This window comes from Mesoplodon mirus (assembly GCF_964341445.2).
Source record: "Mesoplodon mirus genome assembly, chromosome: 19".
In the NCBI taxonomy this organism is placed as follows: Eukaryota; Metazoa; Chordata; class Mammalia; order Artiodactyla; family Ziphiidae; genus Mesoplodon; species Mesoplodon mirus.
The window spans coordinates 53,507,435-53,524,438 of record NC_138995.1 but is presented as its reverse complement, the minus strand read 5'-3'; the positions used below and the strand labels follow the sequence as shown (position 1 = coordinate 53,524,438).

At 56.9% G+C, this 17,004-nt stretch overlaps 1 protein-coding gene across 1 annotated transcript; it reads right to left on the bottom strand.

The window, feature by feature from the left end:
- Positions 1-4,971: 4,971 nt before the first annotated feature.
- Positions 4,972-15,657, bottom strand: CCDC97 (coiled-coil domain containing 97). The gene is made up of 5 exons (XM_082607159.1): positions 15,464-15,657; positions 12,009-12,464; positions 9,948-10,226; positions 9,355-9,484; positions 4,972-7,425 (listed from the first exon to the last, which is right to left on the bottom strand). The coding sequence occupies exons 1-5, from the start codon at positions 15,513-15,515 to the stop codon at positions 7,305-7,307; spliced, it is 1,038 nt and encodes a 345-aa protein (XP_082463285.1). The 5' UTR covers positions 15,516-15,657; the 3' UTR covers positions 4,972-7,304.
- Between the last annotated feature and the right edge of the window lie 1,347 nt (positions 15,658-17,004).

Genomic DNA, 17,004 nt, shown 5'->3' with positions numbered 1-17,004 from the left:
ATTTGCCCCTCCTCACACAAACACTTCCTTAGCGCTTGTTATGTTCCTTACTCCTGGTGAACACGGGTTAGACTTATTTATTGAGCACCTTGGACCCTTATGTTAATTAACTCAATTTAGCCACCATAACAAAGCTCTGAGATAAAGAGACTCTGATAACACCCACTTTAAATGTAAGGAAATGGAAGCCAAGAGGTTAAGGGAATAGTTCCTGCCTACCAGGAACCTACTTTCTGGGGAGGAGACAGACATAGTAAAGTTGTGCGAAAACAGGAAAGCAGGATGGGTAAGAGATGGCTTTGGGGAGGAGGGAGGGCTTCTTGGAGGAGGTGGCATTTGGGACTTGAAGGAAGCCAAGAAGGCAGCCTGGGGGAGGGTGTTCTTGGTAGGAAGACAAAAGCAAAGGCCTGGAAGTAAAGATGAACTTGGGTGAGCTACACTGGCAGGAAAGAGGCCAGTGCGTTTGGAAGGGAGGGGCAAGGGGCAAGGTGTTAAGATCTGAGTCAGAAAGTAACACTCAGGGGCCCGAGAGTAATAACAACACTTCTCCACTCCAGGTGTGGAGCTACTTACTAGGTCGCGGCATTCCCCCCACAGCCCAAGAGAGCAGGGGTTGGCCAACGACGGCCTGCAGGCAGATTCTGACTCACTGCCTGCTTCTGTAAATAAAGTTTTATTGGAGCACAGCCATGCTCATTTGGTACTGTTCTGTCTGTGGCTGTTTTAGTGCTACTAGGGCGGAGCTGAGTAGAAACTGTGCAAAGTCAACAATATTTACTATCTGACCCTTGACAGAAAATGTCTGCCAACTCCTGCTTTGGAGATCATTTGCTCCCCACTCCACAGATGGGAATACTGAGGCACAGAGAGGTTAACTTATTTGTTATGGTCACATAGTTAGCAAATGGCAGAGCTGGGATTCAAACCCAGGCAGCTAGAGTTGAGGGCTTATGCACACAACTTCTGCACTGGTCCTGCCTTCCAGACCACATCAGGCCTGTGGGGACCTGTGAGAACGTGTACTCTGAGAGAGGCAGGCACCATGACAGGGTTTTGAACAGAAGAGGGATGTGATTTGACTTAAGTGCTCAGAGGGTCCCTCTGGTTGATGGCTGAGAGTAGACTGAACGGGTGTGAGGGTGACCGCAGGGAGACCAGTTGTCCAGGAGAGAAATGACAACACCCTGAGCTGGGCTGGGTTTCCCTCTGCTGTGTTTCTTCCCATCTGCTGGGGTCTTGCTGATGAATTCTCTCCCGCTTCCTCTTTCTCTGGCCTCTCAGTTTCCCCTCTTCCTCCCTGGTTTCAGTTCCCCCTCTCTCTCCCCTGCCCTTCTCAGGTCTGGGGCCTTGACCTGCTCTGCTCAGTGACTGCCCTGGGGGAGGATGGTGTGAGTGCTGAGCTTCATTTGTAGGTGGGTTAGCAGCCCCGGGGCCTGCCCAGCCTAGCCCAGCGGTAGAAATGTGGTCACTCCTCCTGGCCCAGGTCTGGGAGCCATAGAGGGCTGGGGGTGAGGTGGGGGCCGGAGGAGTTCACTATCCAAGGATGTGCTGCCATTGTCACCAGCCTCTTGTGTGGAGATGCTTGCAAGGACACAGTGACATGAAGTGTAGTCTCCGTAGCCCCGTGAGGTTGCGGCACATGTATTCACACATTCACACTCATACAGAGGTTCAAATCTGGACAACGTCCCACGCAAACACAGTCGCCTCTCAGAGCCACAATGGACACACACACAAACTCCTGCAGGATCCATGACACATGGACTGGGACACCTGGTGGCATGTGACACACGCCGCCCCATCACGTGCACACAGCCCAGCCTTGGAGCTTGGCTGGGACACAACATAAGCAGAGACTTCCACAGGGACGCAGCAAGACGCAATCACACAAATACATCCTGTAGGATCCCAGGCACAACCACCACACTGCGGACACAGATGCAGAGGCAGTGCCGTGCACAGACACTCCTCACAGCACCAGAGCCCCGTCAGGAAAGGAAACAGAGACTCCGGCCCCGACCCACCGACAGTTATACAAACATCCTCCATGGGGTCACGGTCACAAACAGGCACCGTGTGCACGCACAGGGCCTGACACGTCACAGTCCCACCCAGACACATACCACACAGGGAGATCTGACACGTCAGGATCTCGCAGACCGCCAGGGGGTTGTGCCCAGTCGGCCTGACATCTGCCGGCCCCACACGCTCAGGCCTGGGGAATCCCACACGGCCCTACGGACGGTAGCCGACCCGTCATACTTAGACGCACTGTCACACCCCGGGTCCCAGACGGAGAGTCCCGCACACCCAGACACACCCCCGGGGCCGTGGCCCTCACACGCCCGGCTCGCGCCTCGGCCCAGGACAAGTCCCGGCCGCACACCCGGCCGCGCGCTCCCGCGGTCGCCGAGCCCTGGCCACGCCCCCGGGCCACACCCCGCCCACCCGCCCGGGCGCCGGGGGCAGGGAAAGCCGCGGGCTCAGCACCTTCCCGGCCGCGGGGGCGGCTCCTGCCCCGCCCCTCCCGGCACCTGGCCCCGCGGGAAGGCCGGGCCCGGCCCGGCCCAGGCAGCTCCGGCCCCAAGCCAGCCGCAGGGGCAGGCCCGGGGGTTCGGGGCGCCCCGCTCCCCTCCCCCGCCTCTGCAGGCAGGCCGGGCGGCGAGGGAAGTCGTTGGGGGGAGCCTGGGTTCCGGCTGGAGCCCCGGCTTCCCGTCCTGCCCCCAAGGGGCAGGAAGCAGGGCCGGGGGAGGCCAGCTCAGGCCTTCCTGCCCCCTCCCCCCAGACAGGCCTGGGACCCGGGACGGGGTCAACGTGAGGGGGAGAAAGGGAGGGGGGAGGTGGGGGGAGGGAGAGAAAGCCCCCTTCCCCCTAGATCTCTGGACATCCAGCGCGTTGGTGTCTTTCATGTTTCTAATGTGAATTTGTGTGTGTGTGACCCAGCAAGCTTTGTGGTGTGAATTTTGTGTGTCCAGCATAGGGGTCTCTAACACACGGCTGGGTGCCTGACGGCTGTGTTGGGTATGCACCAAGGGGGATTTTCAGCTGGTGTCTCTCCAGCACGGGTTCAACTCGTGTGTGTGTGTGTGTGTGTGTGTGTGTGTGTGTGAGTGAGAGACTGTGCTGCATTTGTTGTGCCTGCACCTGTGTTTTGTGTTTCTGCTGCACAAGCCGGTGTGCACTCTGGGTTCTGTGTCCGGACACAGTGTGACTCGGCTAGTCTGCGTGTATGAGTTGGTTGTATCCCTGGGGTGTGTTATGCGTCTGGATTTTTTCTCAGCACACTTGCTCTTCTTTTCTGGGTGAAAATTTGCACATTCTTAGCATAAGTTTGATTGGAAGTGCGGGTGTTTTCCGTGTGCGTTTATGGGTCTGTGAGAAAAGTGTGTTTCCAGGAGGTATTGTGTGTGTGCCTGTACGTTGTGTTTCCTACTCAGGATGTTTTCACTGCCTGTGTGTGACGGTTCCCAGTGTTTGTGTCTGTGGGTGAGTAGCTTCTGGGTTACGTTTTGTGATCAGTGTGTGCGTTGCTGGTATTCCGCGCATGTTTGTGTGTCTACGGGGTGTGTCTCCCACAGGCTTACTGTCCTCCTCCCAGTGTGTCCATCTCCGGGACTGGTGTTCTCAGCCTCTGTGGGTATCTGTGAACAGGTGGTGTCTGCATTTTGTGTCCCCACATGTGGGCTGATGACTTCAGTGTGTGAGCAGTCGTGTGGGTCTCTAGTTTGCTCTATCACTCTCGAGTTTTCAGTGGGGTGTGTTCACGTTCACAAGCAGCTGCACGTGTGAGGCTGCATTTGTGCTGGTGTTTCCAGGGAGGGGGGGCATCCCGTGTCCCTAGTGAAGCCGCTGGCAACCCGAGCGATGCGGCCTCCATGCTGAGTGGAGGCTGTGTCTGCAGCGCGTCCCCTTGCCAGCTGGTGCCACGTTGGCTCGGGGCTGGCCGTGGCGGGCAGGGCAGGGCAGGGGCTGTGGTGGGCACTGGACCCACGCCCGGACCTCGGTATAAATATCTTGGGCTGCCGGCGGCTGTGTTTACTTGGCCCCAGCCCGGGGGCGGCAGCAGCCGGGCAGGTCTTGGGGGCGGGGGTGACCAGGCCACAGCACAGTCACTTCCTTCTGGCCAGACAGGCTGCAGCCTCCCTGCCCCCTTTCTGGGTGGGGGCGAGGTGGTGACCCCTCATTCTGGGCTCCCAGGGGCCACCAGTGAAGCCCTGACCCCAACACCCCCGCTGGGTTTCCCAGGATCTGGGAGAGAGACCAGCAGAGATGGGACAAGGGCGGTGGGCCAGGAGACAGCGGAGAGAGGGGTAGGAAAAAATGAGGGTGAAGACAAGAGGAGGAGGGGGGCCTCTGACAGAAAGGCACGGGGACACGGAGACGGAGACGGAGAGGGAGGGAATGACAAGGAGGGAGAGGAGAGAAGAGGAGGCAGAGGCCCGGGCATAACGAGGGGGAAGAGAAGGGGCTGAGAGGGGAGACGAGGAGCGATGGGGAGACGACAGTCAGAGAGCTGCAGAGACAGACGTAAAGGGAAGACGGAGCTGGGGGGAGGCAGAGGAAGGAGGCAGCAGGGAGAAGGGACGGCGAGGCAGGTGGTCGGAGGGGATGAGGAGGGGGGCAGGGCGCAAAGAGGCGTCAGACACGGGGGTGGGGTAGCAGCCAGCAGAGCCTGGCCGGGACAGACAGGAGACACGGGGGTGGGGGCCGGATGCCCTCGGAGGGGCTCTCCCTTCCCTGACTCAGCCTCTCCGCCCGCCCCAACCCCAGAACCAGGAGTGGAGGGGCAGGCGCCTCTCTGGGCACCTCCAGGTCTCAGCGGGTCTGAGGCTGTGATGGGGGAGTGTCTCTGGGCTCCACCTCGGTCTCTGAGACAGACGCTCCTTCTCTGCCATCTGACTAACCCTAATTCTGACTCAATTGCTGACTCTCATCACTTAAAAAATGTACGTAACAAATTTAGATACGGCACAGTGTATCACAAATTTAATGATCAAATGATAGACTGGTGAAAAATGTGCCCATCACCCAGGGCTGATGCCTGTATTATGAAAGACCTCTCACAACTTGAGGGCATCAATACAAGTACCTGAGAGACAAACATCTCTCCCAATTGTGAGTCTAGCTGGCTGGATCGCCTTGGGCCTCCTCTGGGAGACACCCTATCAGTACTGACATTTTTTTTTTTTTTTTTTTTTTGCGGTACGCGGGCCTCTCACTGCTGTGGCCTCTCCCGTTGCGGAGCACAGGCTCCGGACGCGCAGGCTCAGCGGCCATGGCTCACGGGCCCAGCCGCTCTGCGGCATGTGGGATCCTCCCGGACACGGGCACGAACCCGTGTCCCCTGCATCGGCAGTCGGACTCTCAACCACTGCGCCACCAGGGAAGCCCAGTACTGACAGTTTATACTGCATGGGACGTCTGTGATGGTTCAGTGACAGATACTAAACACTAGATGACGCCGTCCGTCTGTGCATAGGAAGGACAGTGCCTAGCGCGCCAGGAGGGCCCCAAAGGTTTTAGCTGCTGTTATCAACAGCTAACTCTCCTTCAGTCGTTAGCCCTGAAGAAGTCTGTGCGTCTGTCTACTCTGTGTGGCCCCGAGGGCGGACAGGCAGGCCAGGAGGTGGTCTCCAGGACTTACGATTCTACACCCGAGTTTCCATCTCTGATGGCCACGTGGCCTTGAGTACGTGACGTCTCCTTTCTGGGCCTCCTGTGACCCACATACGGAATGGAGCTGAGCCCCTCGTTCGCGGGGCTGTGTGGAGGATTCAGCGCAGCATCAGGCACCTTGCTGGGCCTGGCACAGGACAGAACTGCTCAGTAACCGGAAGTTTCCTCATTTAATAGTCTGAACATCCCTCGGCCTCCGTCTAGCTCTCACTTTGTGTCTGGCTCTAATTCCAGTTGAGCCAGAGGGCAGAGGCGAGGCCTGGGGGTCAAAAGCTGTGGCCCCAGGAGTCCATGGGGTCCCCCCGGCACTCTGGGCCCCATGCTGGAGGAGGCAGTTTTCAGGGTCCTTCAGGCCTGGCTCACAGGAGTGAGGGGTCCCCAGGCCCCACCTCTCTCAACACATGGCCTGTGTTCTCCCCCGCTAGCAGCTGGCCCCTTCCCTGCGTATGTCTACTGGGGGAGCATGAGCTGGGTATGGGGGCATGGGAAGGCGGGATGCCTGGGTTCCCACAGGCCAGTGGCTGAGTCACCAGGCGGCCATCTGGCTCCCATTAGCCCAGGGCGGCAGGGGGCTCGGTGGGGCCAGGGATGCTGGGGCCGGCTGTGTGTGTGTGTGTGTGGGGGGGGATGACTCAGGACCCATGATAACAGCCTGTGCATATTTGGGAAGTGTAAACAGGAGAGGGAGAGGGAGGTGGAGGAAGTGAAGGAAGGGAAAACTGTAGCTGGGCAGAGGGAGGCTGGTGGGGCTGGGAGGGGAAAGTCCCTCCTCTCCCTCTATACCAACCTGGCAGGCCCACGATCCCACTGCCCCTGCTCACCTCTCCCAAACCTGGGTCCTGAGGGAGAGGTGAGAGCCGGTGGCCACCCGCAAGGTCTCCCCACTGCCCACAGCGAGGCCCCATTACTCAGCAGTCAGGCTCTGTGGCCCACAGCAGCCAGGATGGGGGATGCTCAGGGCCTTGGCGGGGGGTACTGAAACCCAGAGGTAAAGGCTGAGAGACAGAGAGGGACACAGCCAGCACGGAGGCTGCGAAACATGGAAGTGTATGGGCAGGAAGAGCCATGGGCCCAGAGAGGGAGGCCGAAGGAGATGGAACGTAACAGAGGCAAGGAGGTGCGAGTGTGAGCCTGAGCCTCAGGCACAGAGGGGCAGGAGAGAGAGGCGGGGCTGGGGAGGGAGAGGCGGAGTGCCGCTCTGGGTTCAACCTGCCAGCTCCAGTGACAAAGGGCCCCACTGGCCTAGGTCAAGGGGAGGATATTCATCCTGGGCCCTGTTGTGGGGACAGAGGCCGAGGCACAGAGAGAGGGGGAGAAAGAGAAAGACAGAAAGGAAAAAGAGGGAGGTGGAGAAAGAGCGAGAGACACAGAAAGCAGGAGACAGAAAGGTGGTGAGAAAAAGACTGAGAGAGAGGAGAGAGGAGGGAGAGAGGCACCAGGGTTCAGGGGGAGAAGGAAATGGAGAGCAAGGGGGAGGGGGCCGCGGAGGTGGGACCAGACCCAGCGAGGCTTGGTGGTAGAGGGCAGCCACCCTGCTGTCGCCTAGAGAAAGTCACTGAGCCGGCTTGGCCTGTAATCAGCGGCCTCGTTGGGGCGGGGGACGGGGGACGGGGTGGGCGCCGCAGCCGTCAGTCCCCGTCCAGCTCTGGGCTGGGTGCATCCTCGGGCTCCTCCTCATCGAAGTACCTCTCCTCTTCATCCCGGGCCACTATGTCCAGGTTGTCGAAGTCGGGGTTGTTGTCCACGGTGCTGCAGGGGGAGGGAGCTGTCAGGGGCTGGCTCTGCCTGCACCCCAGCCTCCCCGCTTCTGTGGAGAGGAGCTGGGGCCTGGGGCCCCCTGAAGTGAAAGGCCATACGCTGGCAGCTGTAAGTCAGAGCGAACTTACAGCTGGGTTATGTTGCGTCTCTCAGGGCTTCAAACAAAAGGCAACATTTTCCAAAGCAGAGATTTTACATGAAAACTTCTGGTTTCTCTTAAAAAGCCAGAAGATGTGGTGACACATGGGCCCACATCTGGGCCCTGAGGCAGTGGTTCTCAACCAGGAAGATTCTGCCCCCCCCCCAAAGGCACATTTGTGATAACTGGAGACATTTTGGTGGTTACAAGTTGGGGGGCTGCTACTGGCATCCAGTGGTGGACGTCAGGGATGCTGCTCGACACCCGCCACACACAGGACAGTCTGCACAAAGGGTTATCCAGCCCCAAAGGTCCACAGTGCTGAAGTTGAGAAACCCTGCCCTCAGGCAACAAGTGATCCTAAGTTGTGAGGAGGACCCCCGGTTGTGCTCCAAACCCTGCCAGGCTCCCTCACACTCTCTTTGGTGCAGGAAGCCCTGTCCAATCCAGCCCCGCCACCCCTGATGAGACCGCCTACCCCTCACCCCTCGCACACCACGCTGTTCCTCTGTGCCCCTCAAGGCTCTTGCACCCGCTGTTCCCCCTGCCAGGAACGCTCTTCCCCAGGGTATTGATGTCGCTTACCCCTCACTTCCTGCAGGTCTTTGCTCCAATATCACCTGCTCAGAGAGCCTTCCCTGGTCACCTCATCACCCTGCTCCCACCCCCAACGCCGGGACCCTGCTTTGTCTTTCTTCCTGGCCCCACCACTAGATGTTTCGCACCTCCAGCACCTCCATTCCGCTCCTTGCTGCCTTCCTCGCCAGAGGGGGACTCCTTCAGGGCAGGGAACCCTTCCATCGGTTTTGTTCCCTGCTTGATCCCGAGCCTGGACCCAGCAGCGCTGAGCACCTGGTGGCTGAATGCAGCTCAGCAGCTGCCCCGCGGAGAGGGAACAGGCTTCAGTCCCCACCACGCCCCATTCCTCACACCAGGGCCGACGTCCTCGTGGGCACCTGGCTTTATGACAGCAGTGGTGCCCTTGCGGAGGGCTCCCCACAGCCCAGGGACTCTACTCACTGCTTTGTGTGGAACACTGAGATCAGTCAGTGTAAAAGTGGGTCAGCCAGACTCGCCTCTGGAGCTGGGGATCCCGGACTGGACCAGCGATGCTCTGGTACCAGGCACTGCCGTAGCTGTGGCAATCATGACACCACCCCCCGCACCCCCGCCGCCATTCGACTGATGAGGCCCTGAGGCTCTGCTTGTTCATATGTCAGGGGGGCTGGGTTTGAAACCAGGGCCCTCTGCTCCCACACCTGATGTTCCAGACCACAAGGCGAGGCTGCCTCCGTTGACAAAACCATTTATCTTTTACTCCGATACTTCACTTGCCTGTGTCCCTTTCCCTGATGGCAAAATCCTTTTCCAAAGCAGGTGGCCCAGGTACCTTATCCCTGGGGTTCTACTGGAGAAATAAACAACCAGCACTGCAGGGGCACCCACCACAGGCCCCTCCACGCCAGGCGTTACCCTGCCAGGGATGACTTCCTGCAGCATGAGGAAGTCCAGGGTCCTGGGGGACACTTAGGAAGCTTGCGGTAGTGGCATCCTACCAGGCCACCACCACCACCTACCCAAATGGGAATGTTTCATCAATATGGAGCTGAATGTCAGCCCTGCTCACTCCCCTCCTTCAGGTGAGGGGACTGCAAAGCTACTCCACGGTCACCCACTGATCTCTGATCTGAAAGCTTTAGGCTGTGTGACCCCAGAGCCCATGTCCTGTGGGGTGCCGGGCTGGGGGACTGGTGGGGGCGCGCGGGGGGGCACGGGAGCACCTGTAGTCAAAGTCCCCATCCTTGCCGTCCAGGAAGTGTTGGTGCATCCGGCTGGTGAACTCTTCCCGCAGGATCAGCCTCTCTTCCGAGTCGGGGACCCAGGCCTCCAAGTCTTTGCCAGGCCTCTGGTCTGTAGGGGGAGACACCCAGGGTGGGGTGTGTGAGGACTGTGCTGAACACACCTCCACAGAGAGCTGCATCCTTCGTGCTGGGTGGCACTGGGAACACAGCAGTGACCAAGACGGCCCCATCCCTACCTTCCTGGGGCACACACTGAACACGTGACAACACAGTGCTCTGAAGGCCACAGAGCAGGGTTAGGACCTGACGCCTGAAGGGTGGTAAAGGGAAGGCACTCCTGGCAGAGGGAACGGCATGAGCAAAGGCCTGGAGGTGGTGGATTGCTTGGTGTCTTCGAGGAGTGGGGACAGGGATGCTGGAGAGGACGGGAAGGGCCAGGGCACGCAGGGCACGCAGGGCAGGGACGTGATCTGCTCCCACAGGCGGGCCCGGCCTAGTGCTGTGGAGCTGAGACACACAAGCCTGGGGCTGGGCTGTGCCGACACCGGGGCCTCCTCACTGCCGGCCCTCACCTTCCTCGCCGCTGTCTTCCTCCTCCTCCTCCTCCTCCAAGCAGGCCTCCTCCTCCTCCTGCTGCTGGAGCAGCCGCTGCTGCAGCTCCCGCTCCTGGTAGGACTGGAGCAGCAGGTCGGAGAGCGAGCAGGTGGGAGTGCCGGGGGATCCAGGCTTGGGCGGCCAGTGGGCCGGGGTGCGGGCGCTGAGCTCCTCTAGGGTCAGGTACTGCCCGATGTACTGCTCATACAGCAGCGGGGCCCGAAACCGCATCTGCTCGTCGCTGAAGTACTCGCCCCCTGCACGGAGGAGACAGGGTGGGCGTGGAGTCAAGGGCCTGCGGGCCAGGCGAGGGGCTGGGCGGAGGGTGGGTGTGCCTGCACAGACCTGTGTCCACCCAGGCGTGGGACCACGCTGACAGGAAGCCGTAGACACACAAGTGTGATTGTGATCGTCCACATTCAGGAATGTATGCAAGCATGCACAGATGCCTGAGGTCGTGACCATGAGAACTCATGCACGTGTCTAAGCACGTGTGCACAACCAGGCCTGTATCTACGTGTGGACTTATGTGTCCAAACATGTAGGGTACACAGTCAGGTTGCTGGCCATCCTGGCCCGAGGCACTGCTGGCCTAGGGCCCGTGTACAACTGTGCCTGGGCAGGATTCGTGTGTGTGCGTGTGTGTGTGTGTGTGTACACTGCTGTGGGTCCCTGCATCTGGGAGCTGGTGTGCAGGACGTTGTGGGCAGGTATACTGTGCATGGAAGCCAGTATGTAGACTGTGTGTGCCTGTCTGCTGAGCCCCGTTCTGGCTGTTGGTGCACACACCTGGACACGCCTGCACTGCTGGGCACATAAGTGTACATCTTCATGGAGCAGACGTGTGTGTGCACAGCGTCAGGTCTAGCAGGGCATCTGCCCAGGTGTGGGTGTCCCTGTTGGTCTTCCAGACCCCAGATCTCACCTCTCCCCAGAGCGTTCCTCTCTGCAACCACCCCTTCTGAGGGCCTGGCTTCCCCTCTCCCCAGACCCAGGGCCTTCATACCCGTCCTGATGTCTCTTCCGGCATAGGCAGCTCAGTCCCTCAGATAACAGTTAAGCCTGCCCAGCTCCTCCCACCGCTGGTCCTAGCCCCGCCCTCAGAGCCCAGGAATCCTGTGACCATCCCTGTCTTGCCCTCCATCTTGCCTTCTCTCTCTTACCCCCCTCTCTCTGTTCCCGATGTTTCCCACCACATTCTGTTTCTCTCCCTCCTTCTCCCTATCTTTCACTGTCACTCTCTCTCTCTGGGTCTCAGTTTCTCCCTCCCCTCCTCTGCCCCTCCGTCTCCACCCATCTCCGTGGCTCTGGCTGTCTCAGTTCCTGCCAGCTAACCCCACTTCTTTCATTCACTCACCCTCCCTCCTCTCTTCATCCCTGCTCCTCATCTGTCACTGTGTTCCACTCTCTCCGGATGCCTTTCTCTACAGCCTGTGCCTTCTCCCTAAGTAGAATCTTAACTCACTCTCTCCTTCATCTGCTCTCATCTTTTAACTTTAGTTCTGGTGTCTTTGGTCACAAAGCTGCTTGTAACTACATCATGGTCAAAAAGGTACCAATGTTACAAAAATAATAAATAAATAAATAAAAAAGAGAAAGGTACCAATGTTTTCCATGCTTTTCACATGTGTTTTTTTTTTCAAGAGGAATTGCCTCCCCTGGGTCATGAACATATTCCCCTAGGTTTCTGTCAATGCCTCTGTGTACAGTGTAAGGTAGGGATCTAGTTTCCCTGAGGGGTAACCAGTTCTCACAGTGCTGGATACTGTGTGTCCTCAGCCTGCTGGTCTGAAATGGCACTTCTGTTATCTACTAAATTCTGACCCTTCTCACTGGCTGCCCCATTCTCTTCCCGTGGGTCCCTGTTTGTCTCTCCCTATCTCACCCTGTCACCTCACATTTCTGTCTCCATCTCTCCCCGGGTCACTGTCTTAAAACTTATCTCCCAGGATCTCTGTCTGCGTTTCTGCTCCTGCATCCTTGTTTCTCACTTCCTCTGCTTCAGTCTCCCCTCCCACCCAACCTGTCCGCCCCCACACCTTGGATGAGCTCACGCAGGGCAGCGTAGCGGCGGTTACGCAGGCGGGTGCGCAGGGTGCGGGGTCGGGTGCTGCCTTGCCGGGCCACCTCAGCGCAGTAGAAGTCCGCGCGGTGGTCACCGCGCAAGTGGCCAAAGCAGGCCAGGTGCTCCTCCCGGAGGCCCGTGCGGAAGCGCTCCAGAAACACCAGTGGCTTCTCATGGTACAGCTGGCCCAGGATGGCCACCTTCTCCTGCTCCGTCAGGTCGGGCTCGCCCTGCTGCTGGCTGCACACGGGCAGGCGGCTGGCAGCCACGGCGCGCAGCATGGCACTCACCGCCGCGTCCTCGACCTCTGAGGGGTCAGTGTCTAGGGCCTTTGGCGCTCCCTCTGCTGCTTCTGCCTTGTCCTGGGGTTGGGATGGGACCGGTGTCCAGCTCAGCTCCCCCCAGTGCCCAGGACTGGGCTCCGTGCAGCCTGTGGGGAGAGGCGAGATCAGTCAGTCCAGGATGGGAGAGCGGATGGGGCAGTGGGTGCTCACTCACTCACTCATCACATTTATTGAGCACCTACTGTATTCTGGGCACTGTTCTAGGCCCTAGAGATACCACAGTAAGCAAGAGATTGACAGTTTAGTGGGGAACGCAGGCATGTGAAAACATAGTTAGTGAAAACATAGAGTGTGTTAGGTGGTTCCAAGAACTGTGTAGGAAAATGAGGAGGGAAGGAGGAGGGAATGGGGGTGAGGCTGCAATTTTAAATGGACAGTCAGAGAGGGCCTTGCCCAAAAGGTGACATTTCAGTAGAGACCTGAGGTGGTGAGGAACTGAGCCACGAGATTTCTGTGGGAACTGGCAGAGGGAACAGCCAGTGCAAAGGCCCTGAGGTAGTGTGCTTGGTGTATTTACTTGGTCCTTGAGCACTTCATTCATTGATTCACTCAATTTTGCCTTTTCACTTGCTCACGAAATCATCAATACATTCACTAAGTCGTTTACTCATTCACTCATTCATTCTCCTACTCATTTGCATATCCATCCAACCACTCTTCAGCAACTCTAAATCTATGCCGGGCCCTGAGCTGGGCAATGCTGAGGACCCCCGGAGGGATCCAGTTCAGCTCCCAGAGGGCACCCTGTCTGATGGGGGAAGACAGGCAAGGTCAAAGACAGCACAGGCACTGGTAACAGAAAAGCGGAGCGCTGGGCAAACCCTGGTGCAAGCTGCTTCTCAAAAGTGGTGGCAACTGGAGCAAGGCTACAGCACGCAGGAAATAAGTGAAGACAGGAGGTACAGACAACTCCTTTAGCTTGGCTGGGGTGGGGAAGAGAAAGAGGGTGGTGGTTACAGGCACAACGGGTTTCAGGGAGGGTTTTAATGACTGAGGCAAGAGAAGACTGGGCTGGACCAGGTAAAGGGGCTGTGGAGGAGGGGACAGGAGGGGGTCGTGATTAAAAAGACGCTTGGGAGGCCGAGTAGGACAAGTCATTGGAATGAAGGGCTAGGAGGTGAGGGAGGTATCCAGTTAAGGTACAGGGCTCTGGCCAGGGGCCTGGTCAAACTGTCCCTGACACAGAGACATGGATGAGGAGCAAGTCTGGGGGAAGATGCTGAGGCCGGTTTGGGACATGGATGGTATGACAGGCCCAGGAGACATCCAAGGGGAAGCATTTACAAGACTGCTGGTACATGGGAGACTTCTCAGGGGAGAAGTGTTGGGCTGGGGACTGAGTTATGGGAGCCGTCAGAGCAAAGAACAGAAGTAAAGCTGAAGGAAATAAGAAGTCGCGGGGAGGGTGGGGGGAGTGTGTAAGGTATGAAACGAGAAGAGGGGCCAAGAAACAGTCCTGACTGGATGGGGAGAAGACATGTCTATGAAGGAGGCTGTGAGAGGCTAAAAAATGGCCCCCAAAAGATAGTCACGTCTTAATTCCTGGAACCCGTGAATGTTACCTTACATGGCCCCCCCAAAAAAAAAAAAAAAAAAAAAAAAAAGCGGGGTCTTTGCATATATGATTAAATTATGGATCTTGAGATACAGATATTATCTTGGATTATCCAGGTGGGCCCTAAACGCCATTACAAGTGTCCTATAAGAGGGAGATTTGACACACACAGAGAACACAAGGTGAAGACAGACAGAAGCAGAGATTGGAGTGATGTGGCCACAAACCAAGGAATGCCAGGAGCCACCAGAAGCTGGAAGAGGTGAGGAATGGGTTCTCCCTTAGAGCCTCTGAGGGAGCTCTCCATGGCCCTGCTGACACCTTGATTTCAACCCAGTGATACTGACTTCAGACTTCTGGCTTCCAGAACTGTGAGAGAATAAATTTCTGTTGTTTTAAGCCACCCAGTTTGTGATCATTTGATACAGCAGCCCCAGGAAACTAATACTGGCTGAGCAGGAGGAGCCCGAGAGATAGGAAGGATATCAGAAGGAGTGGTGTCACAGAAACCAAAGGAATATTTTCAAGAAGGATGGAGGGGTCAATGGCATTGAATTCTCCAAGTAGTCTAATAAGGAAAAAACTGAACAGGGTGACTCAGTTTAACTACACAGGGCGTTCACTGCAGACCCCGATGGGTGCAGTTTCTGAAGGTAAAAGCCAGACTGCAGTGGGTGGGTAGTGAGGAAATGGAGGCGAGTGTGCATGACTCTTTGGAGAAGATAAATGGTATCTGGAAGGCAGCATGGAATCAAGGGATGGATTTTCTTTTTAGGTTAAAGCTTTTTTCTTCTTATTATGGAAACTTTCAAACATGCACATAAGTAGAAAGTACAATGACCCCCCCCCACCAATATATCCATCATCCAGCTTCAAAAATGATCAATTCTTGTCCAGTGATGTTTCAACCAATCTCTCAACCGCACCTCACCCCACACGGGATTACTCTGAAGCACCAGGATAGAATTTTAAGATGAGCAAAACAAAAGCATTTTAGGTACTGTTGGGGAGGCATCAGGAGAAATAAAAGAGACTGAAGATGCAAAAGAGATGGGGGAGCACAGAAATGAATTAACGACCCTGAGGAAGCAGATGGGACTGTGGACTTTCGGAGAAGGGGAATTAGAATGAAATGGGGGGAGCCGTTAGTATGGTCTAAGTAGAGTTTGCATGGGACAGGAGGAAGCAAGGGACGAGGTAACTTGAGAAGCACGGTTGACTGGGACAATGGGAGAGCCCAGGACAGAGACGTTTATGCTAGCCTGAGAGCTTGGTAAGGAACTGGATTAGCCTGGGACACGGAAAGAGCCGGCTGGAACTTGGAAGAGGTTAATTTCGGGGGAGGGGATGAGGTAAAGGAGGTCAGCCTGCAACGAAAGGGGTTAATCTGGACAAAGTGGTGAAGGGGACAGTTAGGGCCGAGGGCAGGTGTCCCCTTTTAAAGAGTCCTCCTTCGCCTTCACGGGGAATCATTTCCCAGTGACACCGCAACTCCACCCTCCCACCGCCTCCGCGTGGCCAGGACCTCACCTTCACGGGGTTCCGTCGCCGCCGTCGCAGTCGCTGTCGCTACGGCCTCCATCCCGATTCTCTACGACTTGTTACCTGCTGTGGAAGGCCCCGCACACCAAACCCGCCCCAGGTCCTCAGCGGCCACTTCCGGCCAAGCACCCTCCCGGGCCCGGGTGCCCTGCGGCACCAGGAACCAAAGTTCCGGGACGAAGTTGGATTTTCCTATGCGCATGCGTGCTTCCGTCCGGCCCCGCCCACCCCAGGCAGGAAAAGGACACCAGGGTCAGATAGATTCTTCCGGCACGCCGCACCCCCGCAATTTGAACCGCTACGAAATTGGACTATCAGGAGGGAAGGCTTGTTCACCCTGTGCACTGCTGTGACTCCAGAGCCCAGCATGCTTAATTTGGGGATAAATGGTTTGAATGACCACTCTCCAGGGCCTCTGAGGGCTTGGGCTCTGGTTTAGACCCCAGTCTATCTTGTTTCTTCGCCACGTCAAGAATATTTACTAAGCCTTGTCGCTTGCTTCTGTCATCACACCCAGTCCCTGCTTAGCATGAGATAGGTGGTGAGATCGGAGACTGAACTTCCCACTTTGTGCTCCCAGGACCTGAAGAATCTTCAGGTGTGGAGAGACCTTGGTCCTGATTTGCCCTACGTGACGGGTAGGGACTCACATTCAAGTGTTACCAGTGGCCTGAGTGGGCAGGGCTGATGGACCCAGAGAGCTAAGGGAGCTGCCCACCCCAGCCTGCAGGACCCAGGGAAGGTTCTTTTCTGAGAGTAAAGGACACCCAAACTGAGACCGGAAAAATGATCAGGAACCAGGATAAGAGGGAGGTAGAGAAGGGTCTCATGTAGGAGGATGGGCAAGGCAAACCCCTGGAGAGGAAGGCAGGCATCAATAGTTCTAGTTGCTTCTGTATGGCCAGGTAATAGGAAAGGAGTTCTAACTTGAAGGTCATGATCGGGCTGCAAGGATTGGAAAACCTCACAAATCTTTATGCAAAATTCCACGTACACATGTATTTCCAAGGCAGAAGTTCATGGCATTTAGATTCTAAAAGGGATTTGTGATTCCCCTATAACAAACTAGTGATCCTAAGTTTGAAAGGGGAGTGGTAAAAGGTAATGCCAGTGAGGTCACCAGGGGCCAGGCATGTGGAGCCTGTAAGCCATATTAAGTAGCTTGAGCTCCTTTATCCTGTGGGGAGTGAGCAGGGTGGTATCAGGGTAAGGGACTGGAGGTCAGAGAGATCTGTGAGGAGGCTGATGCAGTAACCCAGATATTAAGGCCAAAGGCAGAAGAATAACTTCCCGTTTGCATTCCCAGGATAAGGGATCTGGAGGAAAGTGACTAATTTGTCACTTGGGATAGATGGGGACTGACTACACTTAGACATATTGTCAGGAGAGGCCAGCAGAGGGCACTGTTGCCCAACACATGGACCTGCAGGGAAGGGGACTTCCCAGCCTAGAGGACCGGAGGCCCTCCCTCAGTAGGGAGAGGCCACTCTAGGATTCCCTTCAGCCCAACTAGCCATCAACCTTGGCTC

What these genes read in the sequence shown, in the direction of transcription:
- CCDC97 (XM_082607159.1), bottom strand. Translation starts at nt 15,515, where the DNA reads ATGGAGGCCGTAGCGACAGCGACTGCGACGGCGGCGACGGAACCCCGT. An exon ending in GGAAGACAGCGGCGAGGAAG is followed by an intron (nt 9,485 to 9,947) that starts GTGAGGGCCGGC and finishes CTCCCCCTACAG; the next exon opens with ACCAGAGGCCTGGCAAAGAC. An exon ending in GATGGGGACTTTGACTACAG is followed by an intron (nt 7,426 to 9,354) that starts GTGCTCCCGTGC and finishes CTCCCCCTGCAG; the next exon opens with CACCGTGGACAACAACCCCG.